At 40.2% G+C, this 25154-nt stretch overlaps 1 protein-coding gene across 11 annotated transcripts in view; it reads right to left on the bottom strand.

Moving 5' to 3' along the window:
• The window catches only part of RAD51B (RAD51 paralog B), a 314446-nt gene that overhangs the window by 166222 nt on the left and 123070 nt on the right, over positions 1-25154 (bottom strand). The window contains exon 9 of one of the 11 annotated variants that reach the window (XM_083605389.1): positions 24141-24280. The exons of the other annotated variants lie outside the window; for them this stretch is intronic. Coding sequence (XP_083461515.1) covers positions 24156-24280 — 125 coding nt within the window. The 3' untranslated portion in view covers positions 24141-24155. Of the gene's footprint in view, positions 1-24140; positions 24281-25154 lie in introns of those variants that run through there. 11 annotated transcript variants of the gene reach the window in all.

The following is a 25154-nucleotide window of genomic DNA, read 5'->3' as shown; positions in this document are numbered from 1 at the left end:
CTTAAAGCTCTCTCTTCAGAACTCCCCCTCAGTGGGATTGTTGAAGTGGGCACACCCAGTGCATATGGGAATGTTGGGAGTGGAGAGTGTATGTGTGCTCCCAGTCAGTCCCTTGCGCACGTTTTTGCTCTTACCTGTTCAAGCCAAATGCCTGGCAAATAGCAATGGGGAAGAAATTTGGTTTGGTTCACATTTTAATGTTAACCCAGTCAGATGGGCAGGGCATTATTTATACCCCGCCCATCTTGGCTGGGTTCCCCAGCTGCTCTAACATACCTAATTCACACTTTCCCAAACAATATGTGATCCAAAGCACAGTTATCCTTTGAAATTCGCACTGTTCCTAATTTTGTGGTACATTTCTCCAACACAAAATGTGTACAGCGATGCATTATATTTGGGGATATTGCTTGCAACTATTGGCATAGAAGGAGAAATGTGTACCATAATACTGATGAATTTTTCTGGGGGTTCAAAAAAACCCTAACCTTCCAAATTGATGTAAAACTGTAGTTAACCAAATTTAGGATTAGAAAAATTTGAAACTGAGGGAAACAAAAATGGACAGATCTATCTGTCTCTACTGAAAAGTGCTGTGTTATGTCAGTCGGCTTGATCAAATGTGCCACGGCATCTTTTCTTAAAATGTTTAAAAAAGAGTTTCATTTTTTAAAATCTTGGGACCCTGCATTTCTATACTGAACAACTTGTGCACTGGAGCATACAAAGCTGTATTAAGTGAAAAGATGTTATTCAAATACAATATGTACCTTGTAAGATCTTTTGTGCTGTTCAACTGTGTTGAGGCTGTCTGAAAAGTATGCAACCCAACAACTATGCAGAATATGGATTGATTATATACAAATAGAAATTCAGAAACCAAACTCTTCCTTTCCATGTTTCAACCCTACCAAGTAACCAACTGAACAAATGTTTGTCACAATAAAATGTGGATCTCTCCAATTCATCCTACCCAACCAGTTCACCTTTGAAGCAGAGAGTGACACCATTTAAGTCAGAACAACAACATGTGAATGCTGCTTTAGGAAACAATCAACATTTGTTTAGAGGAAAAGTGTGCCTCAAGCTGAGAACAGAATGCTCCCAGGGTGTCTGAATTGCTGGACAGATGTTCCTGGATATCAAGGAATGGCTGTGGAGCCAATCAACTATAAACACACATTTTGTAATACTTTAAAAATCTCTTTGGTCTTTTGTAGACTCTGTCACAGGAACCAAGTAAATATGGTAACTTGTCCTTCTTTGTTGACTTTTAAAGCACTCTCAAAAATATTTGAGACACAGGAGGGGCAACACTGGGGTATGTGAATATTTGTAGTCCTGTATGTCAGATATTTGGCTGTACTGAGAAATAACTGTCCTATTTATTCACAAGGCCAGATGTGGTGGAGGCAGCTCTGATGCAAACTTCCTTTGAGCACTTTACCAAGGATTTCAGCCCTGACCCATAGAGACTTTCTCTACGGGAGGTGAAAGGCAATTTACTTTCCAGGCTTAGATCAGATGCTGGCTCTGCCAAATGTGACAAATTGAATTTGATGCTTTGAAGATGGAAGCTTCATGTTTCTGATCATCTAAAAAGGGAAATGTCTTACCATAAATTCTCATTCTTGATAGTGGACAGAGGGCAGTCTTAGCCTTCTAAAACACTCCATCCTAGTGGAATATAGAGTTGCATTTGCTTATTCGGGGAGAGGGATCTCCCTGCCTTCCAAAACAGAGCATTCTGCAAAGCAGAATCTCCTGAAACTAATAAACAAACAATGCAGATGCCAATGTGGCAACAGTACAAATGTTAACAAAATACAGTTTAAAGAAGTAAAGTGGGCATCCCTAGGCGCTCCTGCCTTATTTTCCTCACATATGTTTATGGTCTGGTTCAGATGAAACACTGAACAATGGTCTAGCATGACATAGACAATCTTTGGGTTCATTTACTTCCCATTAAAAGCCACAAGACTGGAAGCTTTTGCTTCTATTTCCTAATATCCACTGATTATCATTACCTCTGAATTTAAATCTGTACTGCTCTTAGTTACAGATTAGGAGGAAGAGCCAACTTCACAAACCTTCATTTGTTTCTCTAGTTGAGACCAGTTACATTTTGTTGGGGTTCTGACGTTAGTCAAAACGGTGGGGAGGGGGGCGGATTATGACTTGCTCCTTGTGGCTGAGGCAAAGAGAGAGTAGAGGTTGCTTACAAGTCCAAGGGCTATTCATGCAATGCTGAAAGAGAGGCATGGGCTTTTCACAGATATGTGGTTGGCCACTGTGATTTTGAATTAATGTTCCTTTGGTCTGATCCAGCAAGGCAAAACGAGTTTCATTTAGGTAGATTACTCTCTGTGTATCCTCCCAGAATAGGAATTTACAGTAAATACAGTAAAAAACCTTTTCTTCTAATGTGGATAGAGGGGAGTATTACCTCCCAAAGGTGTAAGTCATGTTACAACTTATGGATATCCTCAAAATGGCAACATACTTTAAAGTACCCTTCTCCCAAACGCTACTGCCCAGATGAGTGAATATTAATTCTCTAGCGTCTCATGAAATTCCCAGTCATGAGTACTATTATAAGATGACACTTTAAACAGATAATTACGAATAGTATGCATGGGTGGTCTCTTCTTTTGCAGTATGATCCCAAAAGGATGAAGCAGCAACTGAATGCGTACTGATGCACAGAAACCTCACCTAGCCCCAATTTCTGTGACAATACAGTGGTACCTCAGGATGCGAACGGGATCCATTCCGGAGCCCCGTTCTCATCCCGAATGGAATGCAAGATGCAACGGCGCGTCTGTGGATCGCGATTCATCATTTTGTGGGTCTGCACGTCTGTGGGTCGCGTGATGTCATTTTGAGTGCCTGCGCATGCGGCGGAACCCGGAAGTAACGCACTCTGTTACTTCCGGGTTGCCGCAGAGCGCAACTCGAACGCGCTCAACCCGAAGCACATTCAACTCGAGCTATGACTGTATTGCCCTTGAGTGATCTAGACTTAGAATATACAGTAGCTTTGGAAGTATTCCTGAAACGACCAAAGCATAAACACAGTATTTGGCAAACACGGAATTTTAAAAATATGGTGGACTAGGAAGAAAAGGCAAGCTTCCATTGGGATCCCCCCTCCCCCACCTCAGCTTGTTGTTGCATAAACACCATACCATGCTGGTGTTTATACTGTGAATGCTAAGTAATTGGAGCATGTGAGATTACCTTTGCTGGAATTAAAGATGACTACCATAACTCATAGTCACTAATAATATGTTCTTCATTTGTTCCGGAGGAGATTTATAGCCTTTTTTTTTTTTGGAGTCACACAGCAATAATTTTTTGTGCCTTCTCTATACGTACATGGCTTTGAGACATAAGCTCAGCAGGACTAACAAATTCCTTAATTAAAACTAATCTAACAGTTTGTTTTTAAAGGCAATTAGAGTAAAAAATCCTCCACTTTAGCTTCCTTCTTCAGAACAAGAGACATTCACTAAGTTCCGTTGTGCACAATAATCATTTCATTATCACCTCCCTGACTGTTCCTCCGGTTACACTCTCTCATTATCCAACTTTTTAACTCTGCCCACTCCAGCAATCATTATGTATGCCAGCAAAAAGGAAAAGGAAAGGAAAGAGTAGATGCCCATGTGGTAAGGCTTGGCCCCTATAATAGTTTCTAAATCAGGATTATTATTTGGCTTCAGGAACGAAGAGCTCACTGCTGTTGCACTGACAGTTAACTTTACCTACCCACTGTTTAAAATTGCTTGCACATCTCAATTCTAGAGTCTTGTAGTATTTATTCTTTTGGCTTGCTAAAGGTACAGATGCAAAATAGGTACAGGAAAAGAAACATACTTTTGTCAACTCAGAATTCTGATGGCCCTAGTATGGTATCCAACATACTTCTATACTTTTCAAGACTGTTGAAAAGTATATACCGAATGTACTGTTTTACAGGCATATTTATAAAATTGATCAACAAGGCACCAACTACACATAAGGAGCTGCAAAGAAGGAATATCAAAACATTATCTATGTTCCATCCTTGTTATTTCAGAAGGAATAAAGATAATCTAAACAATGTCATCATTTTCAGGGGAAAGGAAATTTTAAAATGTGGTATCCAGTTCAGGAAACAGTGGGAAATTTACAGTTAAATTAACACCAGTGTTATTTCCTTTTATATCTGAATCAGACTCATTAGAATAAGCAAAGGTAGTGCTAATCAACTCAACTAACCAAATGAAAGACGGATAATGTAACATTTATTTACATATATACCTGAAGGAGCGTCTCCACCCCCATTGATCAGCTCAGACACTGAGGTCCAGCTCCAAAGGCCTTCTGGCGGTTCCCTCACTTCAAGAAGCAAAGCTACAGGGAACCAGGCAGAGGGCCTCAGTAGTGGCGCCCGCCCTGTGGAACTCCCTCCCATCAGATGTCAAAAAGATAAACATCTGAAGGCAGCCCTGTTTAGGGAAGCTTTTAAAGTTTAATAGACTATTGTATTTTAATATTTTGTTGGAAGCCGCCCAGAGTGGCTGGGGAAACCCAGCCAGATGGGTGGGGTACAAATAATACATTATTATTATTATTATTATTATTATTATTATTATTATTATTATTATTATTACCACCACCTTTCTGGCTCTGAATTCTCAAACTGTATTTTCCCCAGTGAACAATTCCTACAGTTATGACATATTCCACCTAGTGACAAAGAAGGAGTAGCAAATAAAGTGCCAAATGATAAATCTGTGTCATAAAAAGATTACGGTATATGTTCTGAGCCTCCTCTATTACAATTGTAAATCCAATTTCTTAATTAGGCTGAATGTAAAACTTAACAAATTTAACAGGCTGAACAAGCTGAGTATTTTATTTTCTCTGAGAACATAACATAAGCATGCATATGCTCATCTGTAGAATGGATATTTGCCTGAATTGGAAATATGACCGTAGGCAAATATATATGAAATATTGCTACGTACCCAATTCAGTGAATTGAAAATTGTATTGTACCCAATGAAGTAAGGGGGCATTAGTCCACTTGCAGTCTTCATTTCACATCAGATAGAATTTTCCATATTTGGTAAAAGTGAAAAGCTATAGCATTGAAATATTCTAATAGCACTTCTTCCAGGTCCTCCTGCCCCCAGTTCTTGGAAGTGGGGATGTGGGGAAGAAGGGGCGCGTTAAAGAATAAAAGGAGTGCAGATGCAAAGGAGGAGATAGGGAGCATGGGAGGGTGCTCAGTCAACTACAGCAGGGAGTGGGCACCTATACCATGATCTCTATTTGCAAGGCAGTATAAATTCACCCAAATTCCAATCTGATTTAAAACGGTCTTTCCAGTCTTCAAGGCAACCCACAAAGACAAAATTTAAAAACAATAAATCAAGAAAAAGACAAAAGACAAGAGTAGGAAAGTCCATAGATCAGATCCTAACAGTCAAAAACTGTACAGCAGCAAAATTAAACTAGCTCAAGCACTTTCTTAAAAAAACAAGTTTTGTGTGTTCACAAAAAAGTAGCAATACTGGCAGGTGAACCTGTTTGAAGAAGGCATTCCACAGCGTCTCTTCTATAGTCAAAAATGCCTCACCAACTTCAGACAAACGTCCCTGTACTTGCACTGAATGTCATTTTCTGGTTATTCCTTCTGAATATTGTACTGAACTTTACTCAAGCAGAATTTATGAGCAGCCAGAAGGAAAGACTGCAAAACCTAGATAGGACATCCACTCTCTTTCAAACAAAGAAACAAAAACCCAACTTTCTCAAAGTATGTGTGTGTTTTTGGGAGGGGTGTAACCAGCATTTGAGATACCCCCAGATCCCAGACACATAGGGAAGCAGGCCCATTGCCTTGAAATAACGTTTTAAACATGCTAAAAACCTTCCACTTCCTGTCAAAAACATCAACTCCAAAGCTCCCATAATTCCAGTAGGGAATTATGGTTCTGAGCATGTTGCCCTGCTATAGCATTAAAAAAACAACAACTAATCATGCAACTCTAAGTAAGGATTTAATTGAAACACATCAGACAACTTACATTTTTATTTAAAAAGTCATATATTTTAGTACCATTTCGAGGTTTGCACCTCTCTCTCTCTCTATCATTTTTCATGATGATCTCTTCTTCCCGCACCCCCCCAGTGAATTACAACAACAATGAAAAGAATTACAAAATAAATATAGTATCAAAGAACAATATAACCACAAAATAAAAGCTGCAGAACCAGCAGATAAGCACCGTTAAATGAATTATATGCTCAATAAAATCCTACTGCTCCTAAAAATGATATAAAACATGATCAAGGGAGGATATGCTTTGACATAAACCCAAATATAGCTCCCAGACACATATTTCCCACAAAAATATTTCTAAGCCAAGGTCATTACTTTGGGAGTGACTTTTTATTCTTCCCGCCCCCCAAAGGCAAAAAAACTTTAGATGAAGCAAAATCCCATTCTTAATATAAACTGGGATAAAATAGCTTGCTCTATAGGGAGGTACCATTTAATTTGTGAACACGTCTTTTGTCCTCAAAATATAGCACATCAAGGCATACACACACCCCTCCAAAAAAAGAAGAAAAGTAACTCGATTTCAGATTTAATCTCCAAATTCAGGGCAAAGGTATTTTGAAGAGCTAAGGCTTCATTATTTTAGCAACATACACTGAGTGTACACTAGGAAATACACTTAGGGATTACATGCTAATCAGGAGAGTTGTATCTATTTTTTTTAATTATTATTATTTATTAAATTTGCATATCACCCTTCATCCGCACTGATCAACATAAAGGCACAGCTCACACCCCATACCCTGGGATCCAGTATTTCACAGTGTCATCACATATGCAGAAAGTTTGCTTTTTACAAACTTGCAAAAAAGAAAATAAAAAAAAATTAAAAATTAATATCTGTGTAGATTTTCAACTTTTGATTGCAGCCAAAGCAGAAATGTGAAGTTTTTTGTAAACAGATTATGCAGGTATGGATAAAATCTGAAGTGGGGTAATGTACTAGTTAAGAGTGAGCAGTGAAATAGGAATTCTCCAGTTCAACGGGCACCATAATGATGAACTCACAGGTGGCCAAAGGCAGGCTCAAAAACATACAAATACTAAGTATTAGTACTTATTAAACAGCTGGGTGCTGCCTAATAGTGTGGAAGTAAACTGAACCGCAGATTAAAATGGTAACTTGCGCAACCTACAAAATGCAACTGTTTCCAGTTTATATACAGGTAAAAATCTGTACTGGGAATCTACAGTTATCACTAGAGGTCAGGTCCTCATCATGAAGGTTGCTTCCCATGTGCATCAATATCTGGAGTCCCACATTTCTTGCTCATACACTCATCTTCTGGCAAGAGTGACAGGAGAGCAGAGCAGCCTCCCTAGCCTGGAGCTGGAGAAGGGCTGGGGATCATTCCTGGAGCTGCTCAGTGCAACAGTGGAGAATATCCCTGCTCCAGGCTGGAGAGGATGTTTGGGCTGCTGCTACTGGTGCTAAAGCACTGAGCATTTTTGCTAAGGACAGGGTCCTCAAAACACAATTTTGGCTTGGCTACCAATGCTAGTCAAGATTTCTGGACCTCTGTTTAACAGAGATGCCCAGAGTCAAACACATTCCCCAGCATTTCCAGATATTAAGTGCCTAGACTAGAACATACTAATCTTAAAGACCTATGACATAGATATATTTTTCATTGCATCTCACAAAGAGTCAGAAAAAGGCACTTCTCAGAAGGGTTATCTATAACCAAATTTAACCCCTAAGATTCTGCTTTTCTATAAAGCACAGCTTATTTATTTATCTATGGTTACACTTTCTACGAACACACATTATACAAAGGCCGCATTGCACACTTCAATCAGAAGATTCATGATTTCATATCCCAAAGTGCTTGAGAATGAAATGGTACAACAGCAAGCTGCCTGTTTTTTAATTTAGACAATGAAGTTACTAATGCAATTATATATTTGGTAGAAGCCTCAAGGCAGTCAGAACAGCTATCCAATTACCCAATTCAGAGAGATGACTTTTCCTTCAAACAAATCCACTTCTATGAAATTTTGCCCTACCAATAGCTTTTTGTTTCATTTGCAGAAGGTCATGGAAAAGGCCATTATCTTCTACTGGCAATGGGGGTTTAATTTATATGTTACCAGCATAAGGACCATCCCATTTTAACCAAAAACTGAGACAGCAAGGCCACTGTTCAATTACTAGTTCTAAAATTTTACCAACGCTGAGAGTGTTTTATAACTCCACCTATGTTTCGATTATTATGATATGCTACTCTCTGCAGAAGCTTCCATCAGCAGTGCAAAGAGCAAGAACAACAGAGGAAGCTCTGTCCAGCTTTCAGATAGACAAACCACTACTCAAGATTTTGTACATGCAATAGCTGGCAGCAAAGTTCCATCCAGTATACCCAGGAGAAGGTAAAATGAAAGAGGAAGGAGGAACTGAAGGAGGTAAGTTATAGAATAACAGCCCACTCATATGGCAAAGTAGAAGAGGGATAAGAAGAAGAACTGAAAATAAGAGGAATAAGCCAACTGAGTAAAAAGTGAGAAACAGTAATTACACTTTTGGATCTATATGATAGTCACAAGAATTAAATAGTCAAGTCCAAATCTGCTCACCTTCTTCATAAGCCCTTAGGGGGTGTATGCTGTGTTCTATCAGGTCTTTAACCTTGGGAAACTTTGGGGACTGTCTTCTCTTGAAAATTGGGAATTGAAAAGCCCAAGTGTATGTTCTGCTCAATATGGATTACTTTTTATTTTGGTCTATGTCAGGAACCCCACATCAAAGTGAGTGTGGTCATTGAGTGAAAGTGACGAGAACCACAGCTCTTATAATTGCCTTCCAAAAGACTTTACCATCAACTATTATCAACTATTTTAAAATACTTTTATTCAGCACCCCAAGATGCTGATGTGCCCCCATGACCCCGCAAGATTTGTCATTAATTTCTTTTTATTTCTTTTTGAATTTGAGGGGTTTTCAGTATTGACTGCTCCAGTGGGTCTCCTGCTGTAATACCATGATGCCAAAAGTTTCACTTTGTTTGTGTGGTCCCCAAGCTACCCCCCCCCCCCGCCTTTAAAAACTTTAAAAAAATCTTGTGGGTTTTTTGTTTTTGTTTAAATTGCTGCTCCTTTAGGTACCATGCAGTAGTGCCAAATGGTTTTTGTGACCCCCAGCACAAAATGTATTATTATTTTTTCTGAATTTAATGATGAATCTTATTTATTGACTCAAACATGTATACTGCTTGGTTGTAATAGAACCTCAAAGTGGTTTTAAATTGCTTAGGAACATCAGTGCTTCCTACAGCAAATAGGTAAAATGCAACTAGGAACTATGACCCAATCAGGGTTACCAAATGAATTACATGAGGGCTTAAATGGCCAGACATAGAAATGTGTTAGATCAGATATTCAGAAAGTTTCTTTCTTCTGACATGCTTAGCTCTCAAATGCTTCTAAGGAGGACAAAGTACTTGGTAGAGAACAGTTAGGATGTATTTTAAGAAACACATTTTTTTCCCCTTTTGATTTCAACCAAATGTGCTTTTTCATAAGTGCACTGAAGAAAGAAGAATGTCTCATAATTTGGTCAGGTAGACACAGGAATCCAGTATAAAGAGAATCATTCCAAAATTAGCCATAAAATAAGTTCACAAGAAACTGCAGAGGGCTTCATAATGAATGACATGCAAAGGAATACACACACACTGCTCAGCTCTCCCAGCACTAGTAAAGAGACTTATTTTAGATGAACAAGCCCCTTGTGAAAGATTATTCCCCTGCCCACCACAGTGTCTAGTAAAGCTGTGGGAAACAAATGACCTCCGAGCCACAGTGCCGTGTATAACTCCAAAAGAAAAGGAGAGGGGGCGAGGGGGGTTGCAGGAAGAGCATAATCTAAGCTGTACTGTCTTCCAATGGTAGCCCTACTGTGCAGTCTCTGGGCACAGCAAAACATGTTGTTTATGCCATAAAATGTCAAAATATAGCCTAGACAGCAATAAGATTCCACTGATGGTTTCTGAGAATATATGGCGCAGTATTCTGACATTTCAACTGGAACTGCTCTCTGAACCTGCCCAGCTCACATTTCAGTGCTAGGAAAACACATCACCCCATCCCAGCTTTCAATTATCTACATACCACATAATTAAGAGATAAGGCTAGGAATAAAATCTTAATGATAAACAGGCCTTTCATTTAAAGAAGGCACTTTCCTATCAATATGCAATAGTGCAAATGTTTGCCTATTTCTGAATGGAGGATGAATCTATGATCCTTCCAAAAACTTAATTGCTACAGAATAATTCAGTATAGGCTTGCACAGAATGTGACTATAATACATGAGAAATGAAAGGAACAAATTAACACTATAAATTAACACAACTATAATTAAGCACTTTTAAGCCCTATCACTTTTAATGGTGAATAAAGCATGTGCATGTCCTATGGAAGAATGAAGCATTTCTCCAACTGATAGTAGTATTTAAAAGAGTTTAACTTTGACTGCATCATGAACCAAGTTTTTTAAGGAATGCCATAGCAAATATTGGAGTAAATCTAGTAAATTTTGTTTATTCATTCATTCCCTGCTTTTCTATATTAACATGTAAAATAAAATCTATCCAGTGGGTAAGAAGTGAGACACCTTTCTGCAATGGGACAGGGAAGACAACAAAGACATGATCAGCTCTATTCACAGGAAACTGGTTGAATATCTATCTATATTTGCTTCTATAGCATGTTAAGGAAAAAAGAGACTATTTACTGCACTTTAAATTATGGTTGGGAATAATGGATCATATTTATATTATATACATAAAGGAGGATCAAAATACACATTTTGGTAGAATTACACTGAATAGTCCAAAACATTAGTTCACAATAAACAAGGGGCTCAAGCACTGAGGACATCTGAAATACAGGAATAAAACACCCAAAAGTCCACAGGAGATTCAGGATGTGGCCTTGGAAAAATGAAGTGACTGATGGGGAGCCTGTCACTTCAGCTAATACAAAAGATTTCATTCATGAGGCAAATTCTTCACAAAACTTCAGTAATCCATATTACACACTTGATACATTCTGAAGACCAATCTGCCACTTCCCAGTGCTGGCAAAACAAACCTCTCCACAGAAAGAGCACATTCTGTGGTTTAAAAGCTTTAGAGAGCCACAATATCCAGCTTCCTCAAGAAGCATTCTTCATAAGGTTAGCTGGCAGTGTTTGTTCCTTGAGGAAGTTGTGTGCTGTGGCTCTCAGGGCTCTGAGAAACTATTCAACCGCTGAACTGAATGTGTGTGAACTGATGAAGAGTGCTCTTGAGGAGGCCGGGCACTGAGGCTCTCAGGGTTTTAAAGTGAAAAGTATACAACTCTTAAAACCTTCTGGGCACATTTTCCTCTCTCACTGGAACTTTTTACTCCTTCACCACTGTTTTCGCCAATCATGAGTAGAAGTGTAATAAAACATCCTACGCATTAAAACCTGAAACCAATTCTAGCTCCAAATCTTTCTTTTTTAAAAGAGAAAAATTAAAATCATGTGGTTGCAAATCCCGTATTTGGGGATTCTAAGCATTTTAACACAGATGGTAACACACCAATAAACTATTCACTATTTTGCAGGTAAGACATTTGAAGGGTGAGGAGGCAGAAAAACAGATCTGGAGTTGCAGATAGTGGTAGTAGTTGCAATAGTATAAAGATGCCTGGGTTACAAGAGAAAGAATAGATTCTCCTGGGGTCATACAGTAACTACTGTTTACCTTACTGGATAGAGAGGCTCCTCTGGGCCACACGAGCTGTGAAGAGCTGAGTTGCTTCCTGCTTATTGCTACGTAGCAGCACAGGACCCAAGGAGTTCAGCAGCCTCTTGAGAGGACTTCATCAGGAAACCACAAGCAAAGGGAGATCTTTGTAGAACTTAAGAGATGGGCAAAAGTTACTAAGGGAGGTTAGAGAGGCAATGGGGCATTTGATGAAGTGGGTAGAATGCCCAGGGAACTGGGAAGCAGAACTTTCACTGGCACCTCAGTAAACCCACCACCAAGCCTAGGCAGGGTCAGGGCCCAAGTTGAGGGGCAAGTGGCTTCAAACAGACGATCACAACCAACAGTCAGATTTGGGGGTGGGGGCGGTTCAAAATATACTGTAGTCCACAAAGGCTTGAAATGGTCCACATGTTGTGAAGGTTTAACTGAACTGATACTTGACGGATTGGGTAAATTATCAATTACAGGAAATGACCATTTTGTGTGCCACCAAGGCACGCACTTGTGCCACTTTTGGCCTTGGAAGGGGGCAGAACGGGCTTGTGCGCGACTGCTGATGTGCGCACTGAGACGGAAAGCAACCCCCGTGCAAACAGGGATTTGCCTGTAGCAGATTATTGTAAAATAAAACTGTATTGATTGAGCTTTGAATAGCTGCTTGATTTCTAGCTATTGATCAATTAACCGATTATGTGCATCTATGTAACTGAGACGGTTCATTGACTCTCATCAATTGTTGAACTGAGTAAAGCAGTCAGGAAAAATAAGGGGATGGAAGGAAATCAGTTCATTTCTCACGGGAGTGGAGGAAAGAGGGGATAAATACCCATTATCATCATATAGAAATAGTTCAGAGACTTCCAAATCAATGGCGATAAACCAGAGCCTAGATCAGGCCAGTTTTCTACATGGCATCCTTCCCAAATGAGGAATTTCATTTTAACCAGCACATGATAATCCCTGCATATCAAACTACAGTATAATATTTTTAGAAAATAAAGCTGAAGCAATTCCCTAGTGATTCAAGTGAATGGAGAGAGAAAAATAACCTCAGAAATGGGACAAACAGTAATTATACACAACCTAAAAAAGAAACTGCCAGCCCACAAACTAAACAGGAAAGGAGTAAAATGCCTGAAATTCAGACACTAGAAAAGTACTGTAGCTGGGTATTTTCTTCTTTGGAGAGTGAGTGTGTGTCACACAAGGTTCTAGGGTACACCATTAAGAGCAATATTCTAGGTACCTTAGAAAGAACAAATGTGCAAATAAATAAATAAAATTAGCTTGCCTCCCTCTTCAGCTTTCCCCTAAAACAACAGAGGGGAACCTCTGGCCCACAGACCTATTTAGGCCCAGTGGCAGAAGTCCTTTGGCTCCTGAGATTGTTTTCCACAAGCGACGCCCACCTGATGTCTTATATGATGTCAAGTGTGGGGCAGGTAAACATGTGGCTCCCTGCTGCGAGCGACACAATCACTCTCAAGTATCCTCTCCCACTGAACAGAGCGCATTTGCTTCCTTGCTTTTTACCAGAGTGCTGGAGCAGTGTGGGATACATGAACACAAGCCACATGCATCTGACTCAACACAAGCAAGAGCTATTTTTTCAAGCCTACTCTATGGTGGTGGTGATGGTAAAGAAGAAATACTTTGGGGGCTACAAGAGAAACTGGGAGGATCATGCTGCCTGGTACATCTCCCAGCACATGTAATCCACCCATGTTTTTTGCAATTAACAAAAAAAATAACAAAACCTTTTTAACCAGAGACAACAATGGGAAAAGACAACAAAACAATTCACCTACAATATCACCTTTAAGTCTCTTAAAAACTGCTGTCTCTCAGCAGGCTGTGGGTGGGTGGGTGGTGCTAAGCTCATTCTTTTCCATCTACTTGTAAAATGAAAGAGTTCAGATAGCAATCTACTCCCCCTCATTGCACTTAGAGGGCCAAACTACACATTACGTTATTGCATTTAACATGATTATCTTTAAAAACAAAATTGCAGACTTTGGGGAGGGGAGAGAACCAAGACTGGGACAATGACAGCCAGAATTTAACCTTTTCCCCAGCTTTCCCCAGTTTTTGATAGCCCCTCCCTAAAGTCCCTATTTGTATTGAGAGATAAAAACTCCCATTGGTATCCAGTATCTTCTGGCAAAGCTCAGACAAAGTGCTAATTCGACTTAGTTATAGCTTTCTCACAGCAACAAAAAGAATATGCAAAGGGAAACTTTAAATTCTCTGCAAGGCATATTTGCCAATGTATACCTCCTGTTAATTTTTAAAAACAGCATGTTAGGGTTTATTGACTGAATTAAAAAACATGGAGTCAGGAAAGTAATTTGCTACACTGTTTATGAATGTTGGGATAAAAAGCAATAAAAATGTATCTATACTTAAGCTGCAGTGGAAAGAAAAGAAATGAAATCAGAAAAGGCAAAGGCATTTTATTTTATTCAGAACCTAATACATCCCTCAGTGAATTGTCCAAGTTCAACAGAGTGACAGTCTGTTACAGGGACTAAGGAAGGTATTTGAAGCAGCTTACTGTAATAGCAATTTGGTACATAATATGAGCTCTGTTGCTGAGGTCAGCACAAATTGATTTTAAAAGAGACAGTTTAAGCCTGACTGATCCTGCATTCCTACCTTACCCAAATCTGTCTGCTGAAGTTGAGAAATATATAAGTAGGACTACAGTCTCTGCCTGGCTTATAGCTATGTCTATGAAATGCCAAATTAATGGTTCTCTATCCTATATTCATACTGAAGGATAACCCGGACTTTGGAAAAACAATGTGAGACATGTTTATTGCTTAAGTGATATCTAGAGCAGGGAAGAAAACATTTGTCATTTTATCAATGAGCTATTATAAATCTGCTCCCAAAAGTCATATAAAGTAAATCCAAGATTACAGACGGGTTCTGGAAAATGTAGCAGACTGGAACTGCAGGACCTTCAGTTGAAAAGTTTCTTTTAAAGTGACCAAAATGTGATTAGAACGTATTTTATGTTTAATAGAACAGATACTTTTGTGTAAAAGTTTATTCAGTTCCATCTACATTCAAAAACACATTTAACAATAGTACACAGGGTTTCCTTCTAAACAGATACAAGAAAATACAAGAATGTGCACATTTCAAGTAATTTAGGGCCACCTAAACTGGGGGGGAGGGACGCGGGTGGCGCTGTGGGTAAAACCTCAGTGCCTAGGGCTTGCCGATCACATGGTCGGTGGTTCGAATCCCCGCGGCGGGGTGAGCTCCCGTCTTTCGGTCCCAGCTCCTGCCCACCTAGCAGTTCGAAAGCACCCCTAAGTGCAAGTAGATAAATAGGTACCGCTTTATAGCGGGAAGGTAAACGGCGTTTCCGTGCGCTGCGCTGGTGCTGGCTCGCCAGAGCAGCTTCGTCACGCTGGCCACGTGACCCGGAAGTGTCTCCGGACAGCGCTGGCCCCCGGCCTCTTAAGTGAGATGGGCGCACAACCCTAGAGTCGGACAGGGGTACCTTTACCTTTACCTTTAAACTGGGGGGGAGGGTTCTACAGGGATATAAATGAGCATAAAACTGTCTTATTTTCTGTGCAGATATTGGGAGCCTACTAGCAAGTGCCACACACACACACACACACACACACACACTTACAAGAAAAAGGTAATATGTGAAGCACCTCTTAGTTCACATTCACGAGGCAATGGAAAATTCAGCACTGCATCATTCCATCTAGCAACCCTCAATTTCAAAGAAGGGAGGAGGGGCAGACATCATACTATCTACATTGCAATGCCTCCTGGGTATCATCATACTGGTCATGTCAGAATGCAGTTTGCAGCAGATTCTATAATCCACAGTGGAAGGCAGTTCTAGGGCTTGAGTTTATCCAGCATTAACAACCCCTAATAGTCTAGTTCTGCTCAGACATAACAAACGGAAATGTCTTTAAATTATCCTTCCCCTGAGACATGAACAAACTCTATATATGTATGGAGAAATTTCCAGTGTAAACATGTGGTGGATTCTAAAAGCTGCAGCCGGAGTTAGGATATGGATATGCCAAATGCTGAGTGCAAGATAAAATTTCAAAGTGACTGATTTCTTTCTAACTCACAGCATGTACTTGGAAGTCTGAGGAACACATGGAAGGTGCTTTTGAACCAGGGCAGAATCAGCTCCATTTCTTACTTTTCCCCATACATGCAATGGATGAGCTACAGAAGCTGCCAACCTAACAGGTCATTCACCAACAGCCTCAAACTCATATCCACACCCTACAACTGTGCTTTGGAATTAAGCACAAATTGCTCTTGTGGGCTGATTTGGTTACTGCTGTCTAGTCGTAGCAGACGCAGTACACAGTCACGCTCTTGACATGATGAAGGAAAAGTGAATTCACACCTAATTCAAAGGCCCAGCCTCTGTATTTTACATCTTAGGACTACTACTTGAAACCAGTTACCCTGAAATGTGGCATTATATACACCACATTAAAGAAGAAAAAACAAGGCAATGTGAGTTTTATGTAAATCCTCAAATATATATTTTAACCCCCCAGAAACCAAAAGCTTCTCAGGCTCTACTGGCAATAATGCAAATCCAGATGTTTGCATGTCTTTAAAGACCCATACTTGTTTCCTACTTGTTCAGTCATTTGCTCATTAAAAAATCCTAACAGCAGCTAACTCTGCCATTCAAACACAAAAATAGTATTACCGTCCTATCTCACACTCAACACATACACATACCCACACATAGCCCCCCCACAGGCGTTTATGTATAAGTAAGAAATATTTTTATTCAGGAGGTAACACTACAGGCTTGGCAGGAGACACAAGAGTTCAAGAGTATCAGGTCAGGAGTACAGGAATCAGGCGAGATGTTCAGAAATGGATGAAAGCAGCGAAGATCTCCCAACAGTTTCCACATCACGCCCACCAAGCTTTTAAAGACAACATGTGGTACTCATGAGTCTTGCTTTGTGGGAATGCTGGGATTGCAAATACCAGCTCCTCTGCTATGGGTCTGCTTCCTGTGGGGGCAGTTCTAAGCAACAATACCATACCCTCCTGTTGAGGCTCCCCATTGGGCACTGTCTCCTCCTGAGTTACCTCCTCCCTCAGTTGCCCACAACCCTCTCCAGCCTCAGCTAAAACTATCCGCTCTGCTGCATTCATCCCAGGGATCATTCCTCCTGTGGTCACTGCTGTGGGTACACAATATGACGGTCTGTCTCCAGGGATTCCCTTATGGCGGGGTTATTGTTTCCAGCCTTCATGTCATATTTGCAGATACCTTTGTACAGTGGTACCTCTAGATACGAACGGGATCCGTTCCAGAGCCCCGTTCGCATCTAGAGGTAAACGTAACTAGCAACGGCACGTCTGCGCATGCGCACGTCTCTTTTCGCCGCTTCTGCGCATGACATCATTTTTGAGCGTCTGTGCATGCGCAAGTGGCGAAACTTGAAAGTAACGCACTCCATTACTTCCGGGTTGCCGAGGAGCGCAACTCAAACGCGCTCAACCCGAAGCATATTTAACCCGAGGTATGACTGTAATGGTTGGTCTGCCTTGGGACAGCACATGGCTTGGGACAGCACATCTTTGTGCCATGTGATGCCCAAAATCTTCCTGATGCAGTGCCTACGGAAGGCATTGAAGGCATCGCTCCCAGTGGGTGTAAGTTTCCCACAACTCACTTCCGTAAAACAAACACCACCAAAATTAACACATCTAGCTAAGCAATGGCTCTCCAATGATTACAAATATTTTAGTTCAAAAATCACCTGCCTTTTAGCCAATTAACTAAATGTATTAACAAACTTAAAAGATGTATGTTTTGCATTTTTACAAAACTTCAACCTAAGTGCCTTTTGAGAATATATGAGATAGCTCTTGTATATTCATTTGTGCAAGAAAGGTGTGAAAATAAACAAATCACCTGAGGAGTTGTAATTAATTAATTACAATTAATTAATTGTTGATTGCCAGCCTTGGGACTGCGGCAGACATTTCGTCTACTATCAAGGTCCCAAAGAAAATTGTCTCCTATGGCAACAGTAAGGCCTGAAATGAAAGCTCATATAGGAACATGCAGTAAAGGGGGGAGGGATTATTCTTTTCCCCATGGTTCTGACAAAATATGCCCCCTATGAAAAAATAATAAATACCTCTATGAATATTTTTTTCTATTATTATTAAGAAAAACTTCCAAGTGATTCAGGGAAGGCCATCATTATTTTTTCATTCTCCCCCTAGCAGCCACATTGGAATAAAATGCTTACCCAAGAAATAAGCAAAGGTACTCTTAATTCAGCAAATCAAAATTTGCCCTCACTGATTAAACTTGATGTTTTACTTGATTCTTCTATAAAAAACTTGTATCCTGGGTTAAATAACAACAGCTAGATCATACCAGCAAACTCATGGATTTATTTATTTTTTAAAGAAAGTTTTACTGGAAATGATACTCTGGACTGTCACATAAAGTGAAATGGTGAACATTTCATGACTGTGATGGCTGCTGGAATGCTGGAAAACACTTCCGCACCATGAATAATCACAGATGCTTATTGAGCACAATGAAAAATATCCCCACTTTCCCTTATCTACATAAGAAAAATGATAGAGAGGAGCAAAGAGAGGAGCAACTCAAGAGGAAGAAAGATCCATTATTCTATAAACTGGCACCCAGCCTAAAGGAAGCTGAAATGACTACTTCACTGTGAGCTGTTCTTTGCAGAGGCAGTTATTTCTGAAAGAATCTAAGTTGCCCTAGATAGTTTTGACAGATGACAGGAAACTAAATCCAAATGAGATGCCAGTTACAAAGAGATAAACACGAGAGCCACTGTTGGACAATTATTGGACTCTCCATTCAGAGACAGCAAGATCCCAGAGGATGCAATTGGCAGGGGGAATATCAAAGCGGCAGGATGAGCTGGGAAGGTCTCCCAGAGATTCGCAACCTGATTTGAAAGAATTTGGACTCTTGCCCACAAAAGCTCATGCCACACTGAGCTAGTTAGTCTTTGAGGTGCCAAAGAGTGCTTCATCCCAAGAAGGGGGTCACTTGTATCCCTTCCTTCTGCCACAAAATAACTCCACTAGCTCCTTCTCCAGCAGCACAAAACTTGAGCCATCAGAAAGGGCAGGAATAGAAGAGACTGATAGCAAGAGTGTTTCACTCTCATGTTCTACTTCAACTTATGTACTTTGAACTAATGTTGGAAATTCATTAGCAGACTGTGGAAGCCATTTCAGAGTGAAATACATAGGAGGACACAAATTCACAATGCATAAACCACGAAATGCCACTGAGCATACTTAAGCCTTTGGGCGCAGGTAGAGCAGTTATCCAGATCCTAGTCAAAAGATTACTTCTGCAGGTTAGTTTGCCTGTCTTTAGATGCTAGGTGACAGCATATCCTACCATCTGCTGGGCCATTCTCCATGGAGAAAGCCTTTTTAACAATGGAAAATCAAATGGTAGTCAGGAACTAGTAACTACTGTAAGAAGAAATTGTGTGTGTGCTTCAAGCTACAATCCTAAACACACTTATTAAAAATAAGCCTCATTTAATTATCTAATTACGACTTTTGAGTAAGTGAGCATAGGCTTTCACTGTTAAAATAAAGCTTTCACTTTTGAAAAAGCTCTTTAGAGCAATTCTCACTCTCCTGGTGTACCAAGATTTGCTCTATATAAAGCAAATCAACAAATGTATTGTAGTAGTAAAAGCAACTGAAACAAACTTTAAGTACCTACTTAAAATGTTTTCTTGTGGGCAAGCCTATCTAGATACATAAATACTTGCATGTTTTGATTTCTTCACTGTTAATTTTAATTGTTTTTAATGATAATTTTAATATTTCTTGTAAACGCCTCAGAGGTTTTATTACAATTACGGTAAGTGGTATGTCAATTTTGGTTAAACCCAGGGCTTTTTTGCTAGATAAAAGGGGTGCTGAAACTTGTTGACCTTTTTTTAGGTCAACCCAATGAAAGCTGTTGAGCTTTTCTTAGGGGAGCTTTTCTTCTTCGCCCTCTCGCCCCACCCATGGCCACTGCACAGCACCAATCGCCGTGCCGCCCACAGCCGCTCGCAGTGCGATGTACAGAGGCGCCAGAACTCAGATCCGGCTGAAAAAAAGCCCTGGTTATCTTTAGTTTCCACAACCTTACAGAATCAGAAAAAAATTAACCCAAGGTGGTAAGATAACTAGCTATACAGTCGATCCAGATCACCTGCTCAAAGCAAAATCCAACTGCATTTTAGCCATACAGAACTGGTACCACATTGTGTTTAATACTTAGGAGCTGGGTCAGATGGCCTCTGTTCATATCTTGTCCCTGCTAGGAACACAAGGGGCAGCCTTAGATCCCACCTCCAGTGATGATTACTAAAGCTCCCCTTCCGTCAGTGTGAATAACAAAATTAAACAAAATAGGGTTCTGACATTATAAGGCTCATATTGCTTATAAAATGGTACCCGTTAAGCAAATAAATTGATACTTGTCATATGTGTTCTATGGGATGACAAATGAGCCAAATTCCAAACTGATCCATTATAAACTGCAACAGGTACAGTCGTTTTTTATTCTGATTTTTTATGTAATCATATCACATATTTCTTTTCAATTTTGATGAAAATTACTGCATGCGCAATTTAAATTTTGAAGTGAGAATTCTGCCAGGACTCCAATATATGCAGAGGGAACCACCTAGTGGATGCTATGTGCAATGCCTAATCCCTTACTTACAGAATATGACAATGCGGTGCAGTGATTAGTTCAGTGGTTCACCAAACTGTTGGGGCTAGTGAGTACACTGGGAAACTTGAGAAACGGATGTGAGCCCTGCCTCCCAACCCCACAACCACATGCACTCACATGCACCACAACAACCACACCCACTCACTGGAATAATATGCACACACATTTAACAAAACCTAGTATTTGAATAAACTTCTCTGTAAAAAACAGAAAAATTCAATTCCCAACAAGCCTGCTTTAGTGGTATCTCATGTTGGCACAAGTTCCATAAAACCAGGAAAATGCAAGCTAAGGCTGATGATCAGTAATCATGTTGCGCTAGGTCAAAAATTATGCTTGCTCTCAACTTGTACCTCCCATGTTTATTCAGGCCCAAGTCCACATGGTGAGGATGATGTCCCTGAGACCAGTAAATATGACCCACATTGCCTTATATGAAGGAGCTAGGCCTTACTGTACTATAACATGAACTGACCCATTACCAGTAGCTTAAACTAGTGGGGATTTTAATCATTGAAAATGAAGCAGAGCTGTCTGCACATGACCATCTCTGTCATCAGTGATATCATAGGCTCTATTCAAAGAGGTATGCATTGAACTTGGACCATCACATTCCAAGACGGCATCCCAAATCACTGCTGTATGGAGAAAGAGTTGCCTTTTCCCTGGCAACACAACAGAAGTTCAACTGATCATGAGCTGGAGGGGAGGAATTCAAGCTGGATGGCACTGCACAAAGGAAAGAAAGTCACACCCAGATTCATATACTTTGGACAGTCTTTTCTAGCTTAAGAGGTGGTCTGCACCTTCAGGAAAATTGTGTGCTGGAAGCAGGAGCAACCAGTGCTTTGGGGCTGTGCCACGCAGCTGTCCTACTGACACAGTGCCAGCGCCATTTATTTGGATGGCAAAAGGTGCCAGCAATGTGCAGGCACATTGGTGGGAGTGCAGAATGGACTCTGCCAGTTCACCTGCACAGGCCCAGCATCAACACTGCCCTGCTCCATTCCAGTAAGCATTTGAGATGCCAGTGTCAGGAGGGCCGCACGGCCCCACAGTGCACCTGGGAGGGGGCGTGATATCAGAATACTACCCAACTTGTAAAAAGAAACCTATTTCTCCCTGCATAAAGAAAACCAGGGGATCAGGGAACAGGTTGGACTAGAATCCTGATCTGTTAGCGCTCTGCAGGAATGTTTTTTTTTTTTTTTCTTAATTAGGTGACGGTGTGACATTCTTCTTTTCTCTTTCTTGCTTTTGGAAGTAACAGTAACAATGTCAATCTACAGCATGGAGACTCCTTAGGAAGACGAGGGAAGAACTGGAAAAATGTGTTCTCCCCCTCCAGTTTGAAGCACATTTCTAATCCATAAAAGGAAGACACATACCAGTACAACAAGTCATTTCCCTCTTCCCCTCTTCTTGTGAAAACTTACTGTAGTCCTTTGCAAGACCATGAGGATAAGCCCTGTCTTAGGCAGGGCTTAAGCTGTTTAGTTCTCTTTAGATCAAAGCTAACCCTCTAAATTATGCACAGACGGTAACAGCAGAGAAACAGTGCGAGGACTGGAGCAGTAGTGCAATGTGCTCTCAGGATTTAACACTATCTGCAGCCTCTAAGCAGTTGCCAAGGGCAGTCTGAAGTTATGCTCATTCTGCTTTACAGATCAAAACTTTTGGGGAGGGGTTGGTTTGGGGGAGGGGAAGTTGCTTAAAATATTTTTAATAGTCTCAAAAACGGGATGTTGAGCTTTCCTGCACATACCCATTATATTCTGTGAACTTACCCTTCATTCTCTCACACCCAGCTCATGTCACAGCTTGCAATTAACTGATACTACATAGCTCAAGTGCATTGAAGCTTACAATACAATCCTCCTTTCTTTATAGTCTCCCCTCAGACTATAATGTTATGACAGGCAGATTTCTGAATTAGCAGGGAATGGGTGAATTCCTTTCTGTAAATATTAAAACCTCATAGCTGTACTCATAGATGTGCTCCTGCAGATTTCAGCAACAGATGTACCCAGCAGAATTACAAATGGATAGATAAGCAAAATGTTCTGGCGATAGAAAAGGAAATTTTGCAAGGAAGGCTTACAGATCTGGCTGGTTTAAGCACAGCAGGGAAAAAACAGTTTTACTTTTACAAAGCAGGACAGAACTTAATATGTTAAAAACACCCAGGCTCTGCTTTGTATAATAAAACCCTTGGTGTGTTTTATAAACATCTGCAATTCTATGCATAGCTATAATTCTTTTTTCTTCTTTTTTATTATCCCAAGTATTCATGCTCAGTAAGATGTGCATACGTATTGTGTTGTATTCTGAAATCACTCTTCAATAGTCATCTTCCGTTAACCTGGCCCAGTCTGACTGTTTCATTTTATTATACCAGGCACATGACTCTGTGATTCAGAGTTGTGGAGGGGGAAAACAAAGGAGTGTAACGTCCCTGTAGTAAGGAGGAGCCTGACTGGAAAAGAAAATTTATTCAGTTTGAACATAAAGATCCTGGTAATAACTAACAATGGGAGGAACATGCAGAAAAATACATGGCCATTACTTTGCGGTCTGGGTAAATTACTGTGTTCCGTAAAACTTGCCCGAGATTGGCAAAGTTCCTGCAAGTCTGAATTTCAAAGATCAGACAAGGGTCTTTGTTTATTAATGTTGCTGGACTGGTTTTGGGGTGTGTGGGTGTGGGTGTGTGGGTGGGTGTATCGCAAGTGTACAGAGAATATTCAGACTGAAACACAAACATTCACCCTAGTTCCTGTTCACTGAAATTTCTAGAGCGGCTTATGGAAATATTACCAGCTGCGTCTCTTGCTACAAGCTGGTACTGTGTATAAGCTTCACTGAAATTAAATAGTTTGCTCATAATTTGTATCCATAACCTGATCTTTTTTTCTTTTCTTTTTTTAAAGACTCAATCCTAATTATATGCCAAGAGAAGATAAACTCTTCCATCTGTCCAGGATAGCTGTTTGAGACAACAGAGCATATCTAATGCACCACATTTCTTGGGTAATCTAATTAGTAGTTTTTGAATTGGATTCAGACTTTGACTTTGGAGTCCTTCACATACAGCTTGAATTCTGATGAAATTCTACAGCTCTTTAGGCCCAATTCATACAATCAGTATGGGCAAGCACTGAAATAGCATAGGAAGCTGCCTTACAGCATTTGCCTAATTCAGCATTAGCTACATGGATTGGCAGTGGCTTTCCCAGATTTCAGAGGTGTCTTCCAGTCCTATCTGGAGAGGCTAAGGACTGAACCTGGGACCTTCTACATGTGAAACAGAAGCTCTCCCACTGAGCTACAGCTTTTCCCTTAAAGTGGAAGAGATGTGAAGAGAGACATAGGAGAAAGGAATGGTGGAAGAGAGATGTGAGCTCTCCCCACCACAACGCAGATAGCCTGCCATGTGAGCCAAGACCTGCACAGTACTGTCCAGTTGTGAAAAAGCTCCTGTTCTGATTACTGCTTACACATACACCATTCTTTTAAGAGCACATTACCTACTCGCATGGGAGGTTACCTGCACGAGGGAGGGGAGGACCAGGGCTTTTCTTCCTTTGCACTGTTTTAGCACTAGCCTCCAGTAAATGTATGAAGCGGGCTCTGTCATTTCCCAGAAATCTGTATATGGGAAATAACACCCTTTAGAGAGGTTTTCAAGACTTGTATCAATTAAGCACATTTCTGGCACTTTCTTAATGGCATACTTTCCCTGGAGTCAAAAGCTGCTCCAAAATCTGAGGTCATCTGTTTAATATAAAAGCATAGGTTATGGAACAACAATTTCAGGTTTCATCAGCCAAGTCCCCGTGGCTTTGAAGAAAAAACAACCTAATAAATTTGCTGTCTTATGAACAAGATAAATTAATTATTATGCTCCTTTTAAAACGGATTCAAATTTCATCCAGGATTTTCCTCTATTGCTCCTATTTTTATTTTAAATCCATCACTGCTCATTAAGTTTTCAACTTTCTTGTTTGACTTTGTTGCTTGCTGTTCTTGCCTACCAAACATCTGGAGTGGATTTTGTCAGCTGGGTTTAAAGGAAGAACTGTAAATGATGCAATAACTTTAAAAATTAAAGTTATTTATAGCAAGACTGAAGCCAGAATTGTGTTTTAAATGGTTGAAGTTTCAGTTGGTGGGTCTCTAGGAATGTGTAGTGCATGGTCTTTTGCTGCTGTTTTCTTAAGAATTCCCTGGGTGGGATTATGTAATTCCCCATCTTCTATAGGAACCCTTTCGTTCTGCACGTCCTGTGCCTGAAGCAATTTTACTATATCAATATGTGAAATGTTTTCTGTTGGATTTTTTTTTCCTTGTAAGACAAGTCCAGGAATACATTTTGGATTTAATTCCCAACTCTGCCAATTCCATACATTCATGGATTTAATTCCCAACTCTGCTTTTAAACAAGCATGGTATCAAGGGGATGTGGTATACGCTGTGTAATTTTAGCTCTACTAATTAGATGATGCAGGACTCTTGGATAAGC

Source organism: Podarcis filfolensis (assembly GCF_964270895.1).
Source record: "Podarcis filfolensis genome assembly, chromosome: 1".
NCBI classification, from domain to species: domain Eukaryota; kingdom Metazoa; phylum Chordata; class Lepidosauria; order Squamata; family Lacertidae; genus Podarcis; species Podarcis filfolensis.
This window is presented reverse-complemented; position numbering and strand designations above follow the sequence as displayed.